A 25872-nucleotide genomic window follows, 5' to 3' on the forward strand; every position below is an offset into this window, starting at 1 on the left:
TTTTATGGATAGGATTTCCGGTCAATGGAAGAAGGTCATTAATATATACAAGAGGAAAAGAGTGGGTTAAAGAACTGAATGTTGGGGAGTACCAGCAATAATGGAGAAGTTAGAAGACAGAGAGCCGTCTGCAGTGAGCGGTGAGACAGAAAACTGGATACCCAATTACAAAGAACAGTGGCAAACCAAAGAATGAAAGCTTATTTAGATGGCATTTATGCCAAACACAATCAAAAGTCTTTGAAAAGAGAAGAGCAATGGCTTGAGTTTCACCAAACTTTTCCAATAAATATGTCTATAGATAGGTAACATACGCTGCCCTACCATTAATATCTGGACACCTGCCTTTAGACAAAAAAAAAGAGCTTTTATTGTGTCATTTAATATTTTGTGCTGAAACTTTCTGCTTTTATGATGGCCTTCAATCTTCACGGCATATTCTCAACCAGCTTTTTATAAATGTCAGGTGATATGTTCCTCCACTCAGCCACCAGTTTGGCACTGTTCTTTGGGTGATCTCAACGTGCACATAACTGACAATCCAATACATCCCAAAGATGCTCGATAGGGTTAAGACCAAGACTCTTGGTTGGCCAATCCAACTTTTCCACACCCATTCCACAAACCACTCTGTTATGATCGAAGCAGTATGGCATGGCACGTTGTCTTACTGATACATTTATGGGTCATCCCCGAAGTACTGCCATAATGTTGTAAGTGCATAATTGTCTACAGCATTCATTATTTTTCCATAAAGACTAATCGACACAAGCCAAACCATGAAAGGAGCCCCATACCACGACATTGCCTCCACCAAACTTTATTGTAGAGAGGATACAATCAGGAAGGAACTGTTCCCCCTGGCATTTGCCACACTCAGGAATGGCTATCTGACTAGTAGAGTGCGAACCTCGACTCATCTGTCTATAGGACTGTTTTCCACTGCTCTATAGTCCAGGATTTGCACTCCTTACACCATGTTAATCAGCATCTAGCCTTTGATGAGGTGATCAATTCTGTTGAACTTTTGAGGGTATTCCTCAATAGTTCAATTGAAAGTGTCATCTTGCATGCCTGCTTTTTCAATTGTCTGTTCAAAGCCCAGTGTACATATTTATAGCAGGTTCTGTGACATGTTGCATGCATAGGACCTATTTCCCCAAAGTCCATGGAGGGGTGTCCGGATATTAATGGTACGGCAGTGTAAGCAAGAGTATCACCAGTAGATCGACACTGACGGAATCTATACTGGCGATTGTTGATCAGATGAAAGATTTCCAGATAGTTTAAGAGTTGGTGGTTAATTGATTTCTCCATTACTTTAGAAAGAGTAGAAGTAATTGCAATGGAATGATAATTGGATGGAAGGGATTTGTCACCCTTTTTAGGAACTGGCTAGACATGAGAAAATTTCCAAGAAGGAAAAACACTTTTGGAATAAGAAAGTGAAAAAAGGCGGCAAAGAACAGGAGTAAGATCAGGAGCACAGGTTTTGAGAACAAGGGGAGAAATACCATCGGGACCTGGAGCTTTCTTATCATCAGATTCATCCAAAATCGTTCTGATATCCTTTTGATGGAAGACCACAGGAGGCATTCAATGGAGCATACTTGGAATGATTTGAAGTGATTTACCAAGATCATCAATACATCAATTGGAAGAAAAATAGGATGTCAGCAAGTTAGCTTTATCTTTGGCTGATGTGGCAACAGAACAATCTGGTGTTGAACAGAAATGGGCAAAAATTGAGGGCCAATATGGTTTGGAAAGAGACCACAATGCTCGGCTACCATTTGGACAAGAAGCAAGTTTTCTACTCTTAGCCAGATCGAAATCTAGTTTGGACTGGATAATCACTGATTTACAAAGTATAAATAATACTTAATAATAATTTTTATTATTATGCAATGTCACTTATAAAAATTTAGTACTGGAATTATTTTATAATAAAAATTTGGAAAAATTATACAATTTCAGAGAATATAGGCTTAATGTTGAAAGGGGTTCGTGAGTAAAAAAAAAAAAAAAAAGGTTGGGAACCACTGATCTAGATGATTTCAATTAAAAAACACGAGTCATATTTCGACCACCAAACACGGCTTCACTCATGCAACCTATGAATCAGGGTGTTATTCTGAATTTAAAAGAATTCTATTTACGCACAACAGTTGCTCAGGCATTGTCTGCAGTATACAGTGAGAAAAATTCTACATTATAAGAGACTTTTGAAATCTTACAATATTTACCACACCATCTTAAAGATTAATAAGGCCTGGGTGGAAATTACTAAAAAGTTGTTTAAATGGCGCATGGAAGAAAATATGCCCACAGCAGGTAAAAGGCTTTGAAGGGTTTAAAAAAGACGAATGATATTAAGAGGTTACAAATAAGATTGTAAAGGATGCAGAGCTACTTCAGTTGGAGGTTGTTGCCAAAGATGTGGAAGAGTTAATAGAGGAAGAAGAGAAGGAATTATCCAACGAGGATCTTATTGATCACAGGCAGCGAGACAGTGAAAGAAGAAAATGTTGACAAAGCTCAAAATGAAACAAATGAGGAGCCAAGATGCTTCCCCACAAGAGAGATGGCAATGGCATTTTGTGAAATTGCATCAGCAATGCCAAGGTTTAGGAAGATTGACCCTGACATTTCAGGGTCCATCTATATATATATATATATATATATATATATATAAAAAGAATCTTTCTTTCTTTTCCTATTATTTCCTAACCTAATGTTTAAGGGTAGGTCACAAAATATAAGGAATCCTTTTCTATTATTTCCTAACCTACCATTTAAGGTCGGGTTATGAAATATAACGAAAAATAGAAAAACCTTTTCCTTTTTTCGTTGTTGTTATTTGGTTTTTAGGAGCATTAGCAACAAGGCCATATTGCTCCGGGGATATGCGGTGGTCATTCCCTGACCTTTCCGCATCCTCCGTATTTGGTGGTGACGAGCTCGAACCCCGGTCTAATCAAGAAGTGTGTGCTACGCACTGCTGCTCCTGCCCACCTGGCTACCGAGGTGCCCTCCTTTTTTCGTAACCAAACCTAAATCAACAATATAGTAAAAACTCATGTACTCCAAAAATCTGCTTTTAATAATGAGAAAAAAACATAATGAAGAACACAAAAATGAACGGAATGAAACTTATATTAAGTTTTCATCAACCAACATTTTATTTTCCTTACAAATTCCTTCCATTTTTAAAAGATTCATCGCTACTATTACCTGTTTACCATTCATCACAAAACTATTATGCACTGTTCTTTACTCATAAATACCCATTATAATGCCAACCATGTGACTAGACAGTAGCTTGTTGTCTGTCGTGCCCACCACCAATCATTTCATTGTTTGCCATGCTTAACTGTCAATTAATATATCCTTCTCGATTTCGGCTCCAGACCGACAACACCTACCGTATGTTTATCGAGCGAGCAGCGCTAGAGTCCGGTGTCAGGGAACTAATTTTCCGCGTAAGTTATCCAAGTTTTCTCGTCGTTCTCATGTTGGCTTTGGTAAACATTTGGTAGAAATTGGAAATTATAGACCAATTAGCTTGTTATCCCACATCCACAGGCTGTTCAAGGGTCATTACTAACAGATTAGAAAGAATAATTGATGAGAATCAACCAAAAGAGCAAGCTGGCTTTAGGACAGGATTCTCAACTATGGATCACCTTCAAATAATATCACAGCTAATGGAAAAAGCAAATGAATATAAAACACCATAATGCTTGGCATTTGTGGATTATGAAAAGGCATTTGACTCCATACAGCATAAGGCAATGTTTCGGACACTGGAAAGACAAGGCATAGATACCCCATATATTATGATTTTGAAGAAAATATATGAGAGTGCTACCTCCTTTATTAGACTAGACAAAGACAGTAGGAAATTTAAAATCAACAAAGGAGTTCGACAAGGAGACAAAATATCTCCGAAGCTGTATACTGCTGCCCTTGAGGAAGCTTTCAGAAGATTAGACTGGTCGCAGAAAGGAGTCAATGTGAGTGGAGAGTACCCAAACCATTTACGATTTGCAGATGACATTGTGATTATATGCCACAATCCCAAAGAATTAGAGGAAAATCTTAATCAGTTATGCACAGTTAATAAGAATTTTGGACTAAAAATGAATATGGTAAAACAAAAGTAATGATGAACAAGTATGCCACAGAAAGGGACATAATGATTGAAGGAGCAGTAATTGAAAAGGTGGAGTCATATACTTATCTGGGACAAGTTATTAGCTGTAATAATGATAAATGGCTGGAAGTCAAGAGAAGAATAAATTTTAGATGGATAGCATTCAGGAAATATAGTCACATACTGAAGAGCAATATCCCAGTTTGTCGGAAACATAAAATAATGAACCAATGTATACTCCCCACCATGACTTATGGAAGTGAAACTTGGGCACTCACCAAAAGAATGGAAGAGAAGCTGAGAAGTACACAGTGAAGAATGGAATGAATTATATTGGGAATCAGACTGTTAGATAAGAAGAGAAACACATGGATTAGGCAGCAAACTCAAGTAAAGGACATTCTTATAAAAACTTAAGAACTGAAATGGACTTGGGCAGGACACATAGCTCGAAGACATGATGACAGATGGACTAAGAAAATAACAGAATGGCACCGAAGAGGAGCTAAAAGAAAACCTAGATGACAACAACAGAGATGGACAGATGAAATTTGAGAATCTGTGGGCAGTAAATGGATGGCCATTGCACAAAACAGAAAGAACTGGAAAGTTGTTGGAGAGGCCTTCATCCTGAAGTGGATTGAAAATTGCTGATAATGATGATCCTTACACTCCTTACATCGAGCACACAAAAAGACAATTTCATGTCCCATTCCTGCTAGCTCTGCAAACATCAAACAAGTCGTAGATTTCATAAGACCATGATTCAGAGAACAACTGTCCCTCTCAGTTCTTCCCAGAGCCACACACTCTTACTGGGTTGAGTGCTTTGCTTTCCTGCTGTGGTCTGAGACATGATTTCTGTTCAAATTCAATATAATTAAAAATACTACACTAAACAAATATATCTAATCCAGTAATAACACTATTCACCCATTATGCTGTGAAGTTTATGTTATTAATTATATATAATTAAAATTCAAATGTTCTTATTTATACAAAAAAATTATGGCAAAAGTCGAGGGTGGTTCCTTGAGCAATTATAAATGAGAAGTAACGGACATATTCACCAATGTAATCAGAGAATCACAAATAACTACAATTCCATTTATAAATGAAAAGTTAAATGCAATAATAATTCTACTGAAATTCACAAGTTATGCAGAAATAATACTACCATGCTAACAGTTTCTATTATACATGTACTAGGGCAATACCATTATGCTTAAAAGTTAAGATTATTACTAAATTTCATGTTATACATGAGTGGTATTAAATATAGTAATAATCTTAATGGAAACAACCATGTCATCTTTCCCTAAGTATATTAGCTATAAGTTAATTATAATTTATAACAAAATTATCCAGGAATGCTAACCTAAGTGATTCAACTTTAAAGCTACATATTTACCACAATTATAAAAATTAGAATTCCCCTACAACTCACATTATAACAATGGCAGCGAGATTCAAATCATACAAATTTTCTATGTATATTAAATAGTAACCTTTTTTTTTTTTATGTGAACCCCAAACACGAGAGGTATTAGAACCTATAGTACTTAGTACCGTGTTTGGGTTGGAGGTTGAGAAGACAAAAGAAGATATTTGTTGACATTGGACTTGAACTTCTGTAGATTGTAATTTTTAGGAAATACGTATGAAGGAAGGTTGTTCCAGAAAACGGCAGTTGAATGAATAAATGAGGAAGATGAAAAGTTGGTTCTGTGGGTTTGAAGTTGGACAGTAAATGGATGTTGGCTTGTGGCGGCACGTGTTCGGACTGTTTTGAAAGAGAGAGCGGGAATTATAGAAGCCAATTCAGAAGAACAGTGCCCATGGAAGTATCTGTAGAAGAGGCATGCAGCAGAAACAGTATGTCTATGAGAAAGCAACCTACAAAATCTCTATCTGAATTAAAAAATAAAGTAATGAGTGCGACTAGGACTATAAAGCTACTTACAGAGTATGATTTAATAGGACAATTAGGTCAATAAAATGCAAAATATTTCAATAACTTATCTGTTTCTTGGAATTCTTTGACTAGCATGTGGATACTCTTGTAGCCAGAGTTCTTATTAAAATATACAATTAAATACATTGAATTGCCATTAACACAAAATCTTTTTGAATCAGAGGTTAAGATTCAAAATGGTGTTTTATTCATTTATATAATCCATCCCCATTATCTACATAATTATTGAAAATGCATAACTTGTAAAAACATTTTAAAAATTTTAGTGAACATAAATACCAGTGAATTTAATACTTTTCATATATATTCTGGGCAGCACTTGTGCTACTACTGATACTGGCAAAAGATGCAGAAGTAAGCATATACAGCACAGGAAGGGAAAGGGCAAAAAAAAAAAAAAACCTCATTGGTCCATCCTCTAATATGTCTAATTCTTCCTTAAATTTATTCACACTATCAACTTCCACAACACCTAATAAGAGTTTGTTACAACTATCAATTGCTCTATGCCTGATTGCAAATTTTCATACATCTATTGTGCCTGCAGCAAACGATTTCCAATTTATGTTTCCTTATGTTTTCCAAAAAAGATTAAGGATGATTAAGGAATAGAGCAGCAAAGCATTTGCCCCAGAGCAGTAAAGATGCTCTTTGCGGACTAATGTTATTAGTGGAGTCCCTGCAGGTTCAGTGTTGGGCCTATTGTCATTTTCTGTATTTACCAATGATATTAATGAAGGTATATAAGGATAATGTCTAATTTTGCAGATGATACGAAGGTTGGCAGGGTTGTTAATGACAGTACACTACTGCAACAAGATCTGGAAAAGTTGGGCAGATGGGCTGAAAGGTGGCAACTGATGTTTAATATTGACAAAGTACTGCATATGAGTATGTTACTCTGGGGTACTGCTACTCATATGCAATACTTTACATATGAGTCGGTATGTTACTCTGCGGTACTGCTACTCATATGTAAAGTATTGAATATATGAGTAGCAGTACCCCAGAGTAACATACCAACTGGGTGATACTACACTCAGGGTAGTGAAGAATGAAAAGGACCTGGCGGTAATTGTGCAGTCAGATATGATTGTTTTGTTTGTTTGTTTGGGTTTTATTGGCGCATCAGCAACTGAGGCTATAATGCGCCAGTCAGATATGAAGTTTTATGAGCAGTGCAGATTGGCTGCAAGAGTAGCTCATGTGTCTTGTCAATGATATACAGGAATTTTGATAGCAGGGATAAGGAGGTGATTGTCCCCTTGTATAAGGCAGTGGTCAGGCCACACCTTGAGTACTGCATATATTTTCTGAAGGTTTCATTTTAGGAAGGATGTAGAACTGCTGGAACAAGTACAGAGAAGGGCAACATTAGTATCATTGCTACTAACGATATTAAAAACAGGTGATCAGAGGATTTATTTGACATGTTTGAAGTAGTTGAAACATACGAGTCAGACAGTACAAATTGATGTGTTGTAACAACAGAAACACACAAGTGGTGTGCTGTAATGCATATAAGTGGTCATTCTTTAGCAGTCAATATATAATATATAATGGTGTAAAAGTAAAGTGAAATCAACTGTTCAATTCTATTGGCACACAGACTGAACTCTGAGCTATTAGCAACAAAGCTTTGTTTTGATTTATAGCTTGGTACATATTTTTATTTTGAGTGGAGCAAAGGATTGCTGTTACCAAGAAAGGCTTAAGTTCTGCAAATTGCAGCATCTGGAGAATAGGCACCTGCGAGGTGAGGTGCATAAGGCCTTGAATGGTTTGAGCAAGCTCAATGCTGATGGCATTCTTCCTCCTGCTCAGATTACTCATCTGACGGGACATAAATTCAACTATCAACAGCCAGCAGGCTGTTGATAGTTGGAACAAACTATCATCTGTTGAATGGAGGTCAACAACTTAAATAAGTAAAGTTCAAAGCAGAACTAGACAAACATTTGGAGTGAGCGGATGGGTGAAGTGGGAAAGGGGTGGTTTTTTTTTTTTTTTTTTTTTTTTGGTTATGCTGTATAAGTGTGCTTTCTTGCATCATATGCGTCTACTAATGCTAAAATGGCTTGGTTAAGGGGGAAGCTACCAAAGTTCCAGTCTTAATCAAGCATGATAGGTGCAATATGTAGACCTGACTGTAAAGTGGACATTATGTCACAAGGATTTTTGTTGCAAGAATTTGCTTGCATAAAAGGGTTATTTAATTCCTTCATTGCCATTGAAGAAATTAAAGAGTGTGTGGGAGTGGGAGAAGTCATCGAGAATGCTGATGCCCACATTAGTAAGAGTCTAACCTCGTGCATCTGGCTGAATAGAGGGTCACCATGAGCAGGATGCACAGGTACCACAGAAGGTAGCAATTCTCGGAGACGCTATGTCTCCGAGAATTGCTACCTTTTGTGGTACCAGCTATTGTAAGAGAAACAGGAAATATTTTATGCAATAAGGAAAAGTGGAATAGTATGACTGCCAAGGGCAAAAGTGGTGATATTGTTGTACTCATTGCTACTAACAATATTAAAAACAGGTCATCAGAGGATTTATTTGACATGTTTGAAGCAGTTGAAGCATACAAGTGGCGTGCTGTAATGCATATACCATATTTCCCATGTATAAGACGCACCTTAATTTTGGGGCCCAAAATTTAAAAAAAAAAATTTATTACATAAAGTTATTGAACTCAAGTTTTATTCATCATAAAATTCATACAAACCTCATCACTGTCAAAACTCCCATCCATTAGCTTGTCCTCAACTGCATTTGATGACGAATCACTGTCTTCATATATTGCCTCGTCCTCAGTTCCATCTATGGCATTTGAAATGCCACACTTCTTAAATAACTTGACAACGATCTCAATCTTGATATTATCCCAGGATCTTTTCACCCAGATACAAACTTCTCCTATAGTTGGTTTCTTCACTCTTCCTGCTGGTGTCAAATTGTCCCCAGAAGACTTCATCCATTGGTTCCATTCATCTCTCATGGCAGCTTTGAAGGGCTTGTTAATGCTGACATCAAGTGGTTGGAGCTGGGATGTCAAGCCTCCAGGTATGACGGCAAGTTTTGTTTTTTGCTCTGCAGCAATCTTCTTTGTATTTTTTGTAATGTGTGCCCTGAACTGATCAAGCACCAATAGGGCAGGTTTGCGTAAGAGCCCACCTGGTCTCCTGCTCCAAACTTTCTCAAACCAGATCTTCATCCCATCCTGATCCATCCAACCCTTGTCATAAACGTGGTCAATCACTCCTCGAGGAATGTCTTCTTTTGGCATTGTTTTGCGTTTGAAAATCAGCATAGGAGGCAGCTTGGTTCCGTCGGCACAACAAGCTAGAACAACTGTATAATGGCTCTTTTCGTGTCCACTTGTCTTCACAGTTACAGTTTTCACTGCCCCCCTCCCTTATTATCAACAGTTCTGTTACTTGGGACATCAAATTGAAGGGGGACTTCGTCCATATTTGCAATCTGTCCCAACTCAAAATGATATGTCTTCCAATCATTTCAATGTCGATGAAATTCAAGGACCTTCTGCTCATAGCTTTCAGGAATCTTTTGGGCAAGTCTGGTGCGTGTACGAATGCTTAGTCCATTCCGTTTCATGAATTTAAAGCACCAGTTGTGTCTTCCTTTGAAATCCGTAACTTCTTTTTCATTAGCATTTCATTAGCTTCTTGCCTCATGCTGAACCATCTTTGTGGAAACAGGAATTCCAATTGCCCTCTGCTCTTCAATCCATATCTTCAATTCCCTCTCTAAATCAGGCCATTTTGCTGACTTGCCTCTCATGGCCTTCTTCTGCCGTGGCATTTTCAGTAGGGTTTCTTCTTCCAGTAGACAGTCTCAAATTGTTTTCTCAGTTGGAGGAGGACCAAACTTACGTTCAGCAGCACAATTTCCATTCACTTTTAACTTGAAATCAGCACTGTACGAAAATCTTTTCTGAACCATTTCTGGGCAGAACATAGCAAAATGTAACCTAATATACTGGTAACAAGTGTGAAACAATGAGCGCAAAGAAAACAAGCACGAAAAAGTAGGAAATGCAAGTTAAAAAAAATCTACAACCACTGTATAAGACGCACCCAGTTTTTAAACCCCAAATTTTTCGAAAAAAGGTGCGTTTATACATGGGGAAATACGGTAGGTGGTCATTCTTAAGCAGTCAATATATAATATAAGCATTATAGCCAAAGTAGCTTATGCACCATCAAACCTCCATATCAACAACATATAATATATAATGGTGTAAAGGTAAAGTGAAATCAACTGTTCTATTCTACTGGCACACAGACTGAACTCTGAGCTATTAGCAACAAAGCTTTGTTTTGATTTATAGCTTGGTACACATTTTTATATGTTTTTTAATTCATGTTGAGGTTAGCTTATATATATATATAACTTTAAAGTTTAAACTTTAAAGTTTTGTAATGATTTTCTACAAAATTCAGCCCAAAAGAATGAATTCCAGACTTATTTTTCAATCATCATTTATGAATTTTTGGAATATCTCTTTCAAATATAGGCAACAAATATATTAATATTTATAGGACAATGTTCAGAAAAAGCCATCCAGTTAGAATTAAATTTGAAAGTGACTAGAATTTTGGCCAAAGCTTCTTATGTGAGAGTACATGACAAGATCCCTGGTAATCAATATGGCAATGCAGAAATTGTGCAGAGCTAATGGGTAATAGCTAGTGTGAGAGTTCAAACCACGTATGTGGCAATAGATAATAAAATTTATTATCTATGTTCGTTTGTATTTAGAAGATATGAAATTCATATAATGTTAACTCGATAGGAGGTAAAACTCGAAACTGAAATATATATGGGTCTGGACGAAAATACCAATGGCCAGAATCCTGACAGTCAAAAATCCCTACAGCCCAGAATCCCGGCAGTACCTACTATATTGTAAACGTATATGTATATAATTCTGTATATTTATTAGTTTTTTAGTAAGTAAAAATTTACCTTATCAGATTAATTTTGTATAGAAAGAATATAAAAAATAACAAAAATTTTCATGACAAATGCCTTTTTCAATTTGAAGGTCATATTTTCCATTTCAAAAACAGTTTTAAAATCCGATTATCAAATAAAAACAACTTTAATTAAGTTGTTTTTATTTGCTGATCGTATTTTAAAACTGTAGCAGTGAAACTGACTAGAAAAATTACCAATTAAATGCAATATAATAAAGTAAAATTAATTATTTTACTTTATTATACTGCATTTAATTGGTAATTTTTCAAGTTGAATTCTGGTATTTGTATAGGGAATCTGAGAAATAATTATAGGTATAGCATTGAAATGCTAAAGATAAAAAATACTTTCATAATATGAAATAAGAATACTTTCAGAATATGAAAATTTAGAGTAATGTATTTTGGCAGCTGAGTAATATTTGTCATAAATATCATTAGCATAACTAAAACTATAATTATAGAGGTTTTTTTTATATATTTGTTATTAGCTGTACTTTCACAAATTTCTTTGGGAAGTATATTAGGCATGCCATGGGTACCAGCAGGATATTTTGAAAAGGGTAAGAGGAAAAAATTTCCCCCCAAAAAAATCAAATTTTTTCTTCTTATTATACTTAAGATTATTTCCGTGATTCATATCCCCAGGAAAAAATAACCCGTTTGCTTATCATTATTATAATACTTAAGATTATCTACATATCTCTCTATACATTAAAAAACCTTAATCTTCTCTTTTCTTTATAAATTTCAATAGCATGCATAAACATTTTTTAACAGAACGCACAAATTGCAACTAACATGATTTGTGCGGAGTAACAAGTTTATGAGGCTTAAAAAAAAGGAATAAAGAGAATATTCTGAAAATTTATTTGTTTTTTATATGATTGAAGATTCAGTAAAGGGCAAACACATTTCACCATAATAACGTAAAAACCCACACAATTCCGGCTATCAGTATTCTCATAAATGCAATAACATCGAGTTTGCTACCTGTTTATAATTGCTTGCAGTAACAGAAAATCCCAATAAACCGGAAAGTGCAAATTGTTTTTATTGTTTTATGGTCGTGACTTCCAGAAATGTGCTTCAGAAAAATATCACAAAGCCATTCAAAACTGGTTCTTATAACACATGATAACGGTGAAAATGTAATGCATTTAATGATTTCAATTGGTAACTAATAGACTCTTTTTACAATATAAAAAGAACCTTTTAGGGAGATATATATAAATTTGAACTTCCTTGGTCGTGGAATGAATTACCAAAAAACAATGTGTTATTGGGTTCATATTACGATATTTTCGCGATACGATGGTAACGGATTAATATCATAAAGCGGGATACACTGTATTGTATAGCTACACGCATGGTTTGAAATGAGTATGTATGAATGTTTAACATTAATTTTTTGTAATTAATGTTCATATTTTCGATTTTGTTGATACTTGAAGGGGGGGGGGGAACCTCGTAAACCCAGTAACTGTAAAGCAAGAACTGCCTATATATATTGGGGGGGGGGGGGCTGATTATCTTGCTTATTATAAGCTTGAGTTCTTGCATCGTTTGCCACAACTAATAGTAATAAGAAAACAACAATCTTTTACAATACTTAACTAAATATACACAAGAAAACCATTTATCCATAATATTTTGATTTAACAAACACATGCAGTTCATTATCCAGATGTAAAAACATCTCCAGCTGTCCTCCCTTTCCTTTCCTTTTTTTTATATAAGCTTTTTTTTTTTTTTCCCTGAACATCAAAATAAAAATGCATAGCAGTCCTTGAGGTTGTCACAGACATTCTCTCAGATATGCCAGACAAGCTGTTCTTGCTACCCGGGAGTCTAAAAGGCTGATGGAACTGATATTCGGGTGACACTCAAGTCAAGTGGACCCAATTTCGGTGAATTCCGGACGGTCTGTGACAGCCAAATCCTCTGCTTGCACCTTCACGAAGGTGGGACTGTTAGTAATCCTGGGTATAACTTCCATGCACAAGTACATGGTGGGTGACCACCCAGGTGTGAACCAACGTAAGCAGGGGTCGAGGTGTGGCGCCCACACCACATGGAGGAACGCCGCCCCTCTATGTTACCAGGCAGTACTAGGTGGTAGATGACTCACATCAACCAGTGAAATACCACCACTTTGCTTATTGGAGGCTTGAAGTGGTGGAACCCATGTTTAGTCTCTAGAGCTAAGTTCCGGTCAACCCTTCCCTATCTCTTCCATCATGCAGTATGATTGATGACTTTTGAGGTTATGATGAACGTCGTGGCGAGATCCAATATTCCTCACATTTCGAGGGTACAGCTCTAAAACGGTGTTCGCAGGCCGGCCGCTAGATAGTACACCGGACCAAACCTATTGGTAACTCTCTAGGAGGCTTCCGGATCAGCTAGTGTATAATCTTGCTACCTCTACTCTGCCAGATAGTGACTGGAGGGAGTCCGAGTAGTGTGTATGCGGGGAGCATTGTCGAGGCCACGTTATGTCAAGGATCTGGGTATATTCTTACCACATGTACGCCATATCCAAAAATTTCATTACTTCATACAGCATGTCCCACCCACTTTTTCTTACTATTGAATACACCATGAATTGTCAAAATAATAGAGCAAGCTTATCTGCGAAAAGATCTAAACCTCCCAAGGACTTCCTAATTCATTTCACAAATATACGTGGTCTCAATTCCAATCTCAACGATGTCCATTTCCACTTGCAGTCTTCCAAACCCCATGTACTTTTTCTGACTGAATCTCAGTTATCAGTTGATTCAACTACTGCTCATCTCAGATGTCCAAATTATTTGCTGTATGATTCCTTTCGCCTCAAAGGTGGTACTTGTGCATATGTCCGTTCTGATATTCCCTGTCAGAGACTTGGCAATTTGGAATCTCCTCTCTTTGATCTTCTCTGGCTTAAAATCTCTCTACCTCATTGTGTCAAATTCATCTGTTGTCTCTACCGTTCTCCCAACTCCACTAATCACTTGGAGCTGTTTCACTTCCTCTCTTTGCAACTTGACTTTCTCCAGTCCAACTTTCCTAACAGAGGTAATTTTCCTTGGTGATTTTAACGTTCACAACTCCAGCTGGCTTCCGTTTTCTAGTTACACCGACCCAGCAGGTCGAGATGCTGAGGCTTTTGCAATTACTAATGACCTAGCACAGATTGTTCATTTACCTACAAGAATACCGGACAATCCTAATCATACAGCCAATACGCTTGATCTTTTTCTCACAAACAACCCTTCTAAGTACATGGTCGAAGTGTTTAGGCACTTCAGATCACAACTTGGTGATTATCTCTTCTCCAATGGAACCTTTATCTCATGGCTATTCCCAACCTCGTGTTGTTTGGCATTACAAGAATGCAAAATGGGATGACCTGCGAGACTTCTTTTCTTTGGTCTGATTACTGTTTCAAAACTTCTGATGTCAACGTTTGCTCAGATCGTGTCAGTGAAATTATTCTTGCAGGAATGGAATCCTTTATCCCACACTCCACTTTAAAATCTCGTCCTTTATCTAAACCTTGGTTCTCCAACAAATGTGCTAAGGCTGTCCAAGAGAAGAAAGTTGCATATCGTAACTGGCTTGTTTCTAATTCTTCAGTTTCATTTTCTGCCTACACCAAAGCTCGCAACAATTGTAAAGCAGTTATTAATCAGTCCAAACTAGAGTTTGAACAGGCTAAGAGTAGAAAACTTGCTTCTTGCCTTAATGGTAGCCAAGCATTCTGGTCTCTTGCCAAAGCTATTGGCCACAACTTTTGCCCATCTCTGCTCCCACCTCTGTCCAAACCAGATGGTTCTGTTGTCACTTCAGCCAAGGATAAAGCTGACCTGCTAGCATCCCATTTTTCTTCCAGCTCATGTATTAATGATCTTGGTAAAACACCTCCCACCATTCCTAACATGCTCCATTCAATGCCTTCTGTGGTCTTCCGTCAAAAGGATATCAGAAGGATTTTGATGAATCTTGATGCTAAGAAAGCTCCAGGTCCTGATGGTATTTCTCCACTTGTTCTCAAAACCTGTGCTCCTGAACTTACTCCTATTCTTTGCCGCCTTTGTTCACTTTCTTATTCCAAAGGTGTTTTTCCTTCTGCTTGGAAATTTGCTCATATCCAGCCAGTTCCTAAAAAGGGTGACAAATCCCTCCCATCCAATTATCGTCCCATTGCAATTACTTCTACTCTTTCTAAAGTAATGGAGAAATCAATTAACCGGCAACTCTTAAACTACCTAGAAACCTTCCGTCTGATCAACGATCGCCAGTATGGATTCTGTCAGTGTCGATCCACTTGTGATATTCTGGCTTATGTTACCCATTTATGGACTAATTCAATGGAAAGGTTCGGTGAAACACAAGTAGTTGCTCTTGACAGCTCAAAGGCTTTTGATCGTGTTTGGCATAAAGGTCTTCTAAACAAGCTTCCATCTTATGGTTTGCCAACTGTTTTTAGTAATTGGTTATCCAGTTTTCTCTCTGATCGCTCACTGAGGGTGATGGTAGATGGCTCTCTGTCTTCTAACTTCTCCACTAATGTCGGTGTCCCCCAAGGTTCAGTTCTTTCCCCCACTCTTTTCCTTTTGTATATCAATGACATTCTTCCATTGACTGGAAATCCTATCCATAGTTTTGCCGATGATAGCACATTGCATTCAACTTTCCATATTGAGAAACCTTGTCCTGCTCAATCAGCTTCAAGTTCTCGAAAATCTGCTGCCAATTCCTTAAATGCCGATCTTCAGGTAATTCTCCAGTGGGGCAAAGACAACTTAGTTGATTTCAACCCTTCTAAAACTCAGGCTTGTCTTATATCTCGCAAAAAGGATTCTTCTGCTCCTATGCTTATCTTTAGTGACACTCCGATTTCTAGGCAAAATGATATATCTCTTTTGGGGATTACTCTGACTTCTAATCTCTCTCTCTCTTGGCACAAGCACATTACAAATATTGCTTCCTCTGCATCTAAAAAACTTGGTTTTCTCTTTCGCTCTCAGCGTTACTTTTCTTCCAAACAGCTGCTCACTCTGTATAAATCGCAAATCCGCCCTGCCATGGAATATTGTTCCCACATCTGGGGTGGTGCCCCCAAAACCTCTCTCAGGCTTCTTGATTCCATTCAGAAGAGGGCAGTTAGGTTAATTAATGATTCATCTCTAACAGAGTCTCTCCACTCGCTTTCTCATAGACGTTTCTGCTGCATGCCTCTTCTACAGATACTTCCATGGGCACTGTTCTTCTGAATTGGCTTCTATAATTCCCGCTCTCTCTCTTTCTAAACAGTCCGAACACGTGCCGCCACCAGCCAACATCCATTTACTGTCCAACTTCAAACTCCCAGAACCAACTTCATCTTCCTCATTTATTCATTGAACTGCCGTTTTCTGGAACAACCTTCCTTCATACGTATTTCCTGAAAATTACAATCTACAGAAGTTCAAGTCCAATGTCAACAAATATCTTCTTTTGTCTTTTCAACCTCCAACCCAAGCACGGTACTAAGTACTATAGGTTCCAATACCTCTCGTGTTTGGGGTTTAAAAAAAAAAAAAAAAAAAGTAAAGAATGGAGGCTTAAAGTTCTTTTCAGAGTTAGTCATTACACTGCGCACGTTACCATTTATTTTACTATTTATTCATTTATCTATTTGATATTTGTAATTTTTAATGCAAATTTAATTTTCTGTTATTTTAATAAAGTTTTATACAGTTGGTGTAATATACTCACTCCCTTATTCTTGCCCAGTTACAGGGTGGGAAGACACTCTAAGATGAGCATTAAAGCAACACAAAATTAGCTACATAGAGAAAATAGCATCTATATATGAGTTTTTCAAACTATCATGACCTTTATAGAAATACAATAAAAGTTCATTATCAAAGAGGAATATGGTGTATCGTGTGATAAGTATGCTATCAGTATACCAGACAAAAAAACTTCGTTTTTCATTTAATACTTCAGAAATCTGGAATATTTGGTCCCTGTATGGTAAAATGTAGTTTGAATAAATACAATATTACGTTCCTATAACTGAATAATAATAATTAAAAAAACAGGAAATGCGATTTTCCAGAAAACAAGTGATTGTTACAATTAGGGAAACTTTTGAAAAAGATGCAAAACTTGCGTACTAAGATAAGTAAATATTCAAAATAGATAAATAAATAAACAATAAAATAAAATAAACCAAGTAATTCAAAATAAAAAAATAAATAAACAATGAAATAAAATAAAATAAACAAAGAAATTCAAAATAAATAAATAACTAAACAATGAAATCAAATAAAATAAACAAAGTAACATGAATAGTGAAGGTGCACAACTCCCTACGCAAGGAGATGTCCCCCCCCCCACCATAGGCACTAAAGCATGAGAGCCTCTTACCTATAAAATAAAATTCCTTTAGTTTTTCATTTTATGGGTAAGTAGTTCTGATGCTTAAATGGCTGTCGAGATGTATCTCCTTAGTCAGGGAATTGTGCACTTGCACTATAGAGGATACACGTCACTTTGGTTTTTTTTTTTTTTTTGTTTTATTTTATGGTTCAATTTTTTAATGGTGGAGCATCTTATTACGATATCACAGGTAATAAATAATATTGCAACTTTCTCAGAAGTTACCCTAATTGTAGAATTATTTTTTTTTTTCTTTTTCATAAGCAGCTTTGCAGGCATAACCACGTTTGTTTTAATTATAAAAAATGGATAATTCAAAATTTTATATTTTAACTTTTTATGTTAATAATGACAAAACTTTATACTTTAGTTTAGCACTAATACATACTTTCCCTGTCATGGAACGTAATGCTTGATCTTTCTTTGACAATTCCTCCTTCAGCATGGCTAAATTCTGCTGCATAGCATTCTCCTGTCTCCAAAGTTCACTGGAAGACAAGAAAACAAAAACACATATTCTGAGTTATAATTCAAAGTACTAAATAAAAGATTGTTAAAAGGAAATTATTCGTAAACTTTACAAATAATTAGGTTTGTCTAAATGTTTGTATACTAACAGTATCTTAGAAAATAATTACGGTTAGAAAAGATTGGGACACAGTTAATGTGTCCAGACTAGGGCTTGCATAAAACCGAGAAATTTCAAAACCGAGTTTAACCGAAGTTTACTCTTAAAACCGGTTTTAAACCCGATTTTCTCAGACTTAGGGAAAATAATTAAAAGCTTATAACACAGGTATTTATTTTATCTTGGGTAGATTGTAAAAATCGTAATCAAATCTTTTAAACAAAATCTATCACCTCTTATAGTAAAAAAAATTAAAAAATTAAAATCTTCCAAAAAAAGTAACCAGCTTGAGATTATACAAAATTACAAATTGTATTCAAATCCTTTGAATAAAAACTATCTTCTTGTATAGTAAACAAAAAAATAATAATCCCTATAATATAATAATAATAATAAATAAAAATAATGTGAAAAAAAAACAGCTTGGGGAAATTACTCTACTATTTATTGCTCAGCTTTTTTCTGAAAATGATCCTTTAAAAAACACAGTATATTAAGAATTTTTCCTGATAGACTTGACCTTATTTTTGTGTTAAAGAGACCAGTGATCGAAAACACTCTCTCAGATTGGACACTTGTTGGTTTAATGGTCAGCAGTGCTCTATAAACTTTCTCCAGCTTTTCACTTCTACTGCTAGTTGCCTCCAAAATTTTAAATTCTTTGCTGATTTCCAATTCACTCGGATATTTTGAAGGCTCTTCAGTTAATCTATTTATTACACTATCATACTCTCGCATGAGTGTATCTCCAACATCGGAATTAGACGAGTCTTTGTTTTCTTCTAAAAGAACAGTTCGTTTATTTTCAGTTTCTTCATTCAACGCTAAGACTCCTTCGGAATGTTTTGCAAATAATCTCTGATAAATCTCTTCAGCATGCTTTTTCAAAACTTGCTTACTTGGAAAATCAAAAGTTCTTGAATCTGAATCTTCTTTCCTAAACTTTTTGGTGTTGTGTAGATAGCTCAGCAAAGCCACAGTTTGCAATTTCGTCTTGCATTGTAACGCTGCAAAAGGCTTTGGTGAAACTTTAAAGTAAATGGGTTTTCTTCTGTATCAAGCTTAGCAAGCAGAAATTCTACTGAAGATTCTGCTTTAAGTAAGTCTGTATCTTCTGAGGTTATAGCCTTCATAACTATTTCAACTGGTCGCAAAGTTTCACGTAGCAATTCAAGTGTTTTCCAGTCATCGTCAGACACAGCTTCAGTTGACAGTACTGCACATAGAGAATTTGGAATGCAATTATTCAATTTCAAAAATCTCTCAATCATATAGAATGTGCTATCCCATCTAGTCTTGCAATCTAATATAAGTTTATATTCTTTCCCATTAAATTTTGATTTAACAAAATTTTGTAATATGTCATTTTTGGTAGGCATTTTTCGAAAAAGCTTGCAAATTTTTCTGACTTTGTTAATAGTTTTTGTAATATTGGCCATTGGATTGAAGAAATAAATGAGCTCATCGGTAAAGCATGCCTTGCTGTCTTTCTTCAACTTCTTCAGCATCACTACTTTCTTCATTATTTTCATTTTCTTCATTGTCTTTGGGAGACTCAAAGACGGTGGCACCATAATTGATTGCTTTTTCATAAAGTACATCTATAACTGACAGATGTATACAATGGGCTATACATTGTTGATGATTAGGCGTAATTTGCTTGCCAAACTTAATCATCATTGCTGCTCCATTGGTGGTGCAGGCAACAATATCCTCATCCAAGTTCAAACCAAATTCCTTGAAGTGTCCATTCACAATTTGCTCAGTTCTTCTGCTATCAAGTGAACCATTAATCTCAATAAGACCTAACGACCAATGATTGTCTTTTGAATGCACATTTATATTCATATACCTTTTATTTTGTATAGACGTATATTCGTCTAGAGTCAATGAATACCGTTACCTTAAAATAAAATAAAATAAAAAACATAAAGCAGTTGAATGATCCAGACAAACGAACAAACAAAAGAAAATGTGCGTGACAAAAAACCTATATTTGAATCCGGTTTTAGAAGTTCGGTTTCGGTTTTAACAACTCAATATGAAAACCGGATTTAACCGGTTTATAAAACCGGTTTGCAAGCCCTAGTCCAGACGTTTCTAACCCTAAGGTATTAAGGTTACAAAAAATAAGTTACACCTGCCGCCATCTCTTGGTATAACTGAGCAACAAATGTGGTACCTGCATGGAATGAAGTTCGTATTATGCACCCACTGGAAGGTAAGTTTCGCTGACGTAGTGGTAACAGTTGCGTAGGAGCAAGTGTTCATAATGGCACGTCAGCTGGAATGTTACTCCAAGTTCAAGGTAGGTGGACAGTACGATTTTTCTGGCAAAACGACGTCTGAATTGTTCCGAGATTAATCGTGAAATAATGGTGGTGTATGGGAAAAATGCAGTGTCACGTCCAGCTATAGTGAAGTGGTGCCAGCAGTTGCCAGCAGTTTGAAAGTGGTCGCACAGAATTGACGGATGCTGATTGAAAAGGAAAGCCATCAACGTCGACAACTGCAGACAACATTATGCAGGTTGATGAAATGATTCGCAATAATCGAAGACTGACAGTCGCAGAAATGGCAAAGGAGTTGGATATGTCAATAGGCAATGTTCATTCCATCGTCCGTGAACATCTTGACTATCGCAAATTGTGTGCACGATGGGTTCCTCGTTCACTGACAGACAAACACAAAGGTTAACGTTTTTTGTTTTCACTAACCTTCCTTCAACACTATTCTGTGGAAGGCCATGACTTCTTATGGAACATCACTACCGGCAATGAAATGTGGGTGCACCATTTCACCTGAGAAACGATGAGAGCATCTATGGAATGGAGACACATGTCGTCCATGCAGAAGAAATTCAAAGTTTCACCATTAGCAGGAAAGGTCATGGCCACTGTGTTTTTCGACTGGTGAAGCTGTTGTTTACAAGGAATTTATGACAAAAGGCACAACAATTAATACTGCCTCTTACTACCAAACATTACGATCTTTGCAAACAGCCATGAAAAACAAGAAGACTGGAAACTTAAGCAAAGGTGTTGTTTTCATTCAGGACAATGCCACCCTACACAATGCACACACAACATGACACTTGCTCCAAAGTTTTGGATGGGAGGAATGGCAACATCTGCTGTACAGTCTCAATCTTTCGCCTTGTGACTATCACATCTTCGGTAAGCTGGAAGAACATCTAGGGGAACAATGATTTGCAAACGATGAGCAGGTGCAAACAGCAGTTCGACGGTGGCTGAATGACCAAGTAGTGCAATTCTATCATCAGGGAATCAAAAGTTTAGTCACACATTCTGAGAAGTGTTTACACCAACTCAATGACTATGTGGAAAAGTAGTGCAAGGTATGTGCTTTCTATTGCATGTTACATACCTCAATAAATGTCTCTTGGACTACAATGGTCAAGTGTAACTTATTTTTGAATTACCCTTGTAGATAAGCGTAACACGTATCACTGCATTTAGGAATATATTAGCTTGGTGTAGTATTGTCAATTAATGAATTAAATTGATTTATCTTATTAATTTTCTTTGTTAATCAATTAAATTGTATTTAAATGGGCAGCATGTGACAGACTAGAGGAGGAAGGCGACGGGCACAAATCAGCAGACATGCTGTGGCTCGGGGAGAAGCAAAGGGGAGATTCTCCAACAAATCACAGCCTAAAAGAATGCGCAACTTGTGAAATGTTTACAGACCTTTCTAGAGCAGAACATGATCTAGCCAAGGAGGATGTCTTTGTGTGTGCTAGGTGCAGAGAGCATAAAGAAATTAGGTGCAAACTTAGTGTTCTAATGGGCATCTGTGAGAGTTTAAAAAGCAGGTTAGATGCTCTTAAAGGAATTAATAGAGGGAGGTCCATCAAGCTCTCAGCTGCCCAATTCAACATCATAGCTCACTGTTGTGCAGCAGACAATATAGTGGCAATCTTCAAGGCAGAATGTGCTGGTACCACAGAAGCTATTTATTATTGGTGACTCTATTGACATCACAGAAATAGCAAACAGATCACGCGAAAAGGATACATAGAATAGCACCAAGGTACATTTGCCAGGGGAAAAATTTGATGACGTGGAGCAGATGCCATCTTTTAAGGCACATTGGCACAAATGACATTACGAGCAAGAAATCTGGGAATATACTTAACCAGTAGGTCCACAGATTATTTGTGCACTAACAATTTGCATATAAAAGAACCACTAGGTGGCAGTGATCAGTGTACTGATGTGAGATTTACTTAAAGATGTCACTACCATCAGGGGCAAAGGGAAGGGTTTTTGCTTTCATAAAGGTGACTACACTGATTAAATTCTATACAATGGGACCAACTGATGATGTTATCAACAGCAAATTCTAAATGGAAAGCATTCAAGCAATTAATATTGGAAGCTACTTGGCTATTCATACAATAAAGAAATACTGTTCATAGTTCAAGCCTAAATGGATGTCAGATGAACTAATGAGACTTGTGGCGGAGAAGAAAAATACATGGGATGCATATAAATTATCAGACAACACGAAGCCTATGGCAGATATAAGTTACTCTTTAATAAAGCCACAAAGGAGGTTAGGCAAGCAAGAAATCTTTGTTAAAGGATTAAAAAAAAAAAAAAAAAAAAAAAAAAAAAACACACACACTTAAATTTTCTTATTGCATTAAGAACAATGCAATCAAAAAAAGTTTGTTCTGTCAACAATTTGGGATTTTCATCAAAGAATCACTTTACTTTGACATTCATATATCAAACATCGTGAGGGCAGCAATTCAATCAATTGACAATATTTATATTTCTTCACAAAATTTGTAAGGCAAGCTCTAGAATATGCCTCCCAGGTCTTGTCCCCACATGCAGCTTACCAAGAACAAGAAATTGAAAATATTAAAAAAAAAAAAAAAGAGCAATAAAATACAATACAATACACGTCTGTTTTAAAAGTGGATTATAATGTAATTAGTAATCTTACCAAAAGTGGTGTATATTCTTTGGACATGAAACATTGGAAGAAAGAAGAGACAAAGCCGATGCACTCCTATTTTACCAGCTGCTAAATGTTACCATAAATTGCCCTTACCTTGTCTCACAAATTAACTTTAACACATCGAAAAGAACTTTAAGAAAACAACAACTGCTTAAACCATCCTACAACTGCAAGGTCAATTAACAAAGGAAATTCAGAGATATTCAATACCCCTGGACACTTCAAGAGGCAATTGAAATTTCTTACTGCACTCATTACCCGAGTCTTTACATTGCTTTTTTATTTATTTTTAACTGATGAAAATTGTATTCCAAATCTCTGCTTTGGAGCTGCGTAATTTAATTTTACTTTTGTTGCTGTACACTAAGGCATGTTTGTTTGCTGTTTAAATAAATAAATAAATAAAAATTGATGAAGGTATATCAGAGTCAATGTCCAAGTTTGCAAACGATACAAAGGTTGGCAGGGTTGTTAATGACAGTAATGATAGTACCCTACTGCAACAGGATCTAAAAAAGTTTGGCAGATGGGCTGAGAGGTGAAAACTGAAATTTAACATTGACAAATGCAAAGTACTGGGGGTAGCAGTAACCCCAGAGAACGTACAAAATGTGTGGTACAACACTCACGGTCATGGAAAATGAAAATGACCTGGGGGTAATTTTGAATTCAGAAATGAAATTTTCTCAGCAGTGGAGACAGGCTGCCAGAGCAGATAATGGGGTTTGTCAATGATATACAGGAATTTTGCTAACACAGATACAGAGGTGATTATTCCTTTGTATAATGCAATGGTCAGGCCACACCTTGAATACTGCATACAAGTCTGGAGGCCTCATTTTAAGAAGGATGTTGAGTTGTTGGAATGAGTACAGAGAAGGGCAACAAGATTAGTGAATGGAACGAAGGGTTGCTCTTACGAAGAAAGGCTTAAGTTTTGCAGATTATATTAAGTTCTGGAGACTAGGAACCTGCGAGGTGACCTGGTTGAGGTGTATAAAGCTTTGAATGGTTTGAGCATGCTCAATGCTGATGGGATTCTTCCTATTGTTCAGATAATGCTCCTGAGGGGGCAAAAATTCAAACTGAGGTAAGATAGTTGTAGAATAGATGTGCAGAAATTTTTCTTTAGCCGGTTGCTTGCTGGAACAAACTTCTATCTGTTGTAGTGGCAGTTGATAGCTTAAATAAATGCAAGAATTGAACGAATTGTTGGAGTGATTGGACAATTGAAACTGGTAGGAAGAGGGATTTTTTTTTTTTTTTTTGGCTGATGCTGTATAAGCTTGCATCATATATTGTTGGGTTTGTTGGTGCATCAGCAGCTGTGGTTAAAATGCACTGATTTCTGACTAGTGTATCTTTCTTGTTGGTTTTGATCCTGATAAAAGTTCAGAAAAGGTGATATTTATCAATCGATTTTAGGAAAACAAAAATGTCATCCATATCCTGATGATCTCCTAGAACATTCTGTAGTGTTAATTGATTGCAATTTTTGAAAAGTTATTAGAAAGCAGTTTTTCATTCTCTTAGATACAGTGGGCATTCTATGATGATATGCTTTACACACAACCCCAGGGGCTCACATCTGGTGGGTATGGACTTGGCATAACCCAGGGTCCTAAGCTGGATATAATCATTCTTCTCTTTCTTGGCGATTCCCCCCCCTCTCTCTCAGGTTAACTTGGAATTTTTTTTAGCTAGTGCAGCATAAGCCTCAGGCTTCCTTGCACCATATGGCTAATAATAATAATAATAATAACGGTGAGTGGGCATGAACAGTTCCTACATTGTGGGGCATCTTTCTTTCGTAACAGATAACTCTGAGTGAGGTATGTGTAACCAATGCGCAGTCGTGCTAGTACAGTTTCTTCTATTTTCTCTCAGACTGGACTGCCACTGCTTTGGTTCTCTCTTTATTTCAAAATGTTTATTATTTGTTTCTTTTTCTCATATACATTTCCACTGTTCTTTAGAGGTCTGCTGTATAATGCATTTATTGTCATCATAAGGTGTCCTGAAATTGGGTGTAAGATTGGATTTGAAGCATTTTTGGCAGCTAAATCTGCCTGTTCATTTCCTGGGATTCCAGAGAGTCCAGGAATCCAACAAAAAATTATGTGGTGATCACGTGTATGAATTTCCATTAACTGAGCCCAAATCTGCTGTACCAGAGGATGACTGCTGGAGCGTTTACATTGCATACAATTCACAGCACTTAATGAATCAGTATATATTATGGATTGAGTTTAAGTATATGAAGCTTCTTTTATTTTCTCCAGGGCTAATAGGATACCATATAACTCAGTGGCATAATTACTACATTCTGAGGGGAGCTGTTTGGCGATAATAGCATCCAGCAGGACCACAGCTGTACCAACTTTACTGGCAGTCTTGGATCCATCTGTATATAGCTGTACATAACTTCTAAACTGAGTTGAGTGGACCAGATGTAACTGTCTAATGTTAATATCTGGAAGATTATTTTTTTTTCCCCATTTCTCATAGTATTTGTCAATATGTATTGTGGGTATTTGTCATGGCTGGGTTTCCATGCTAGTATCCTGCAGTATGTTATTCATGTTGAGACCCCAGATTATGTTTAAAGCCTGAAGCCTAATGCCAGTTGGATTGTGCTGTCGAGATGTGGTTTAGTTTGATAGAAGTTTTCCCATTTGGGTCTGAACAGATATTTTCATAT

At 36.6% G+C, this 25872-nt stretch overlaps 1 protein-coding gene across 2 annotated transcripts in view; it reads right to left on the reverse strand.

Annotated features, from left to right (window-relative positions):
* SMC3 (structural maintenance of chromosomes 3) overlaps nt 1-25872 on the reverse strand; it is a 616656-nt gene that overhangs the window by 354922 nt on the left and 235862 nt on the right. For both annotated transcript variants that reach the window (XM_090374164.1, XM_090374163.1), the window contains exon 14: nt 17937-18036. In XM_090374164.1, coding sequence (XP_090230290.1) covers nt 17937-18036 — 100 coding nt within the window. The remainder of the gene's footprint in view (nt 1-17936; nt 18037-25872) is intronic.

This window comes from Mastigoproctus giganteus, chromosome 5 (assembly GCF_048544385.1).
Source record: "Mastigoproctus giganteus isolate SK-2022 chromosome 5, ASM4854438v1, whole genome shotgun sequence".
NCBI lineage: Eukaryota > Metazoa > Arthropoda > Arachnida > Uropygi > Thelyphonidae > Mastigoproctus > Mastigoproctus giganteus.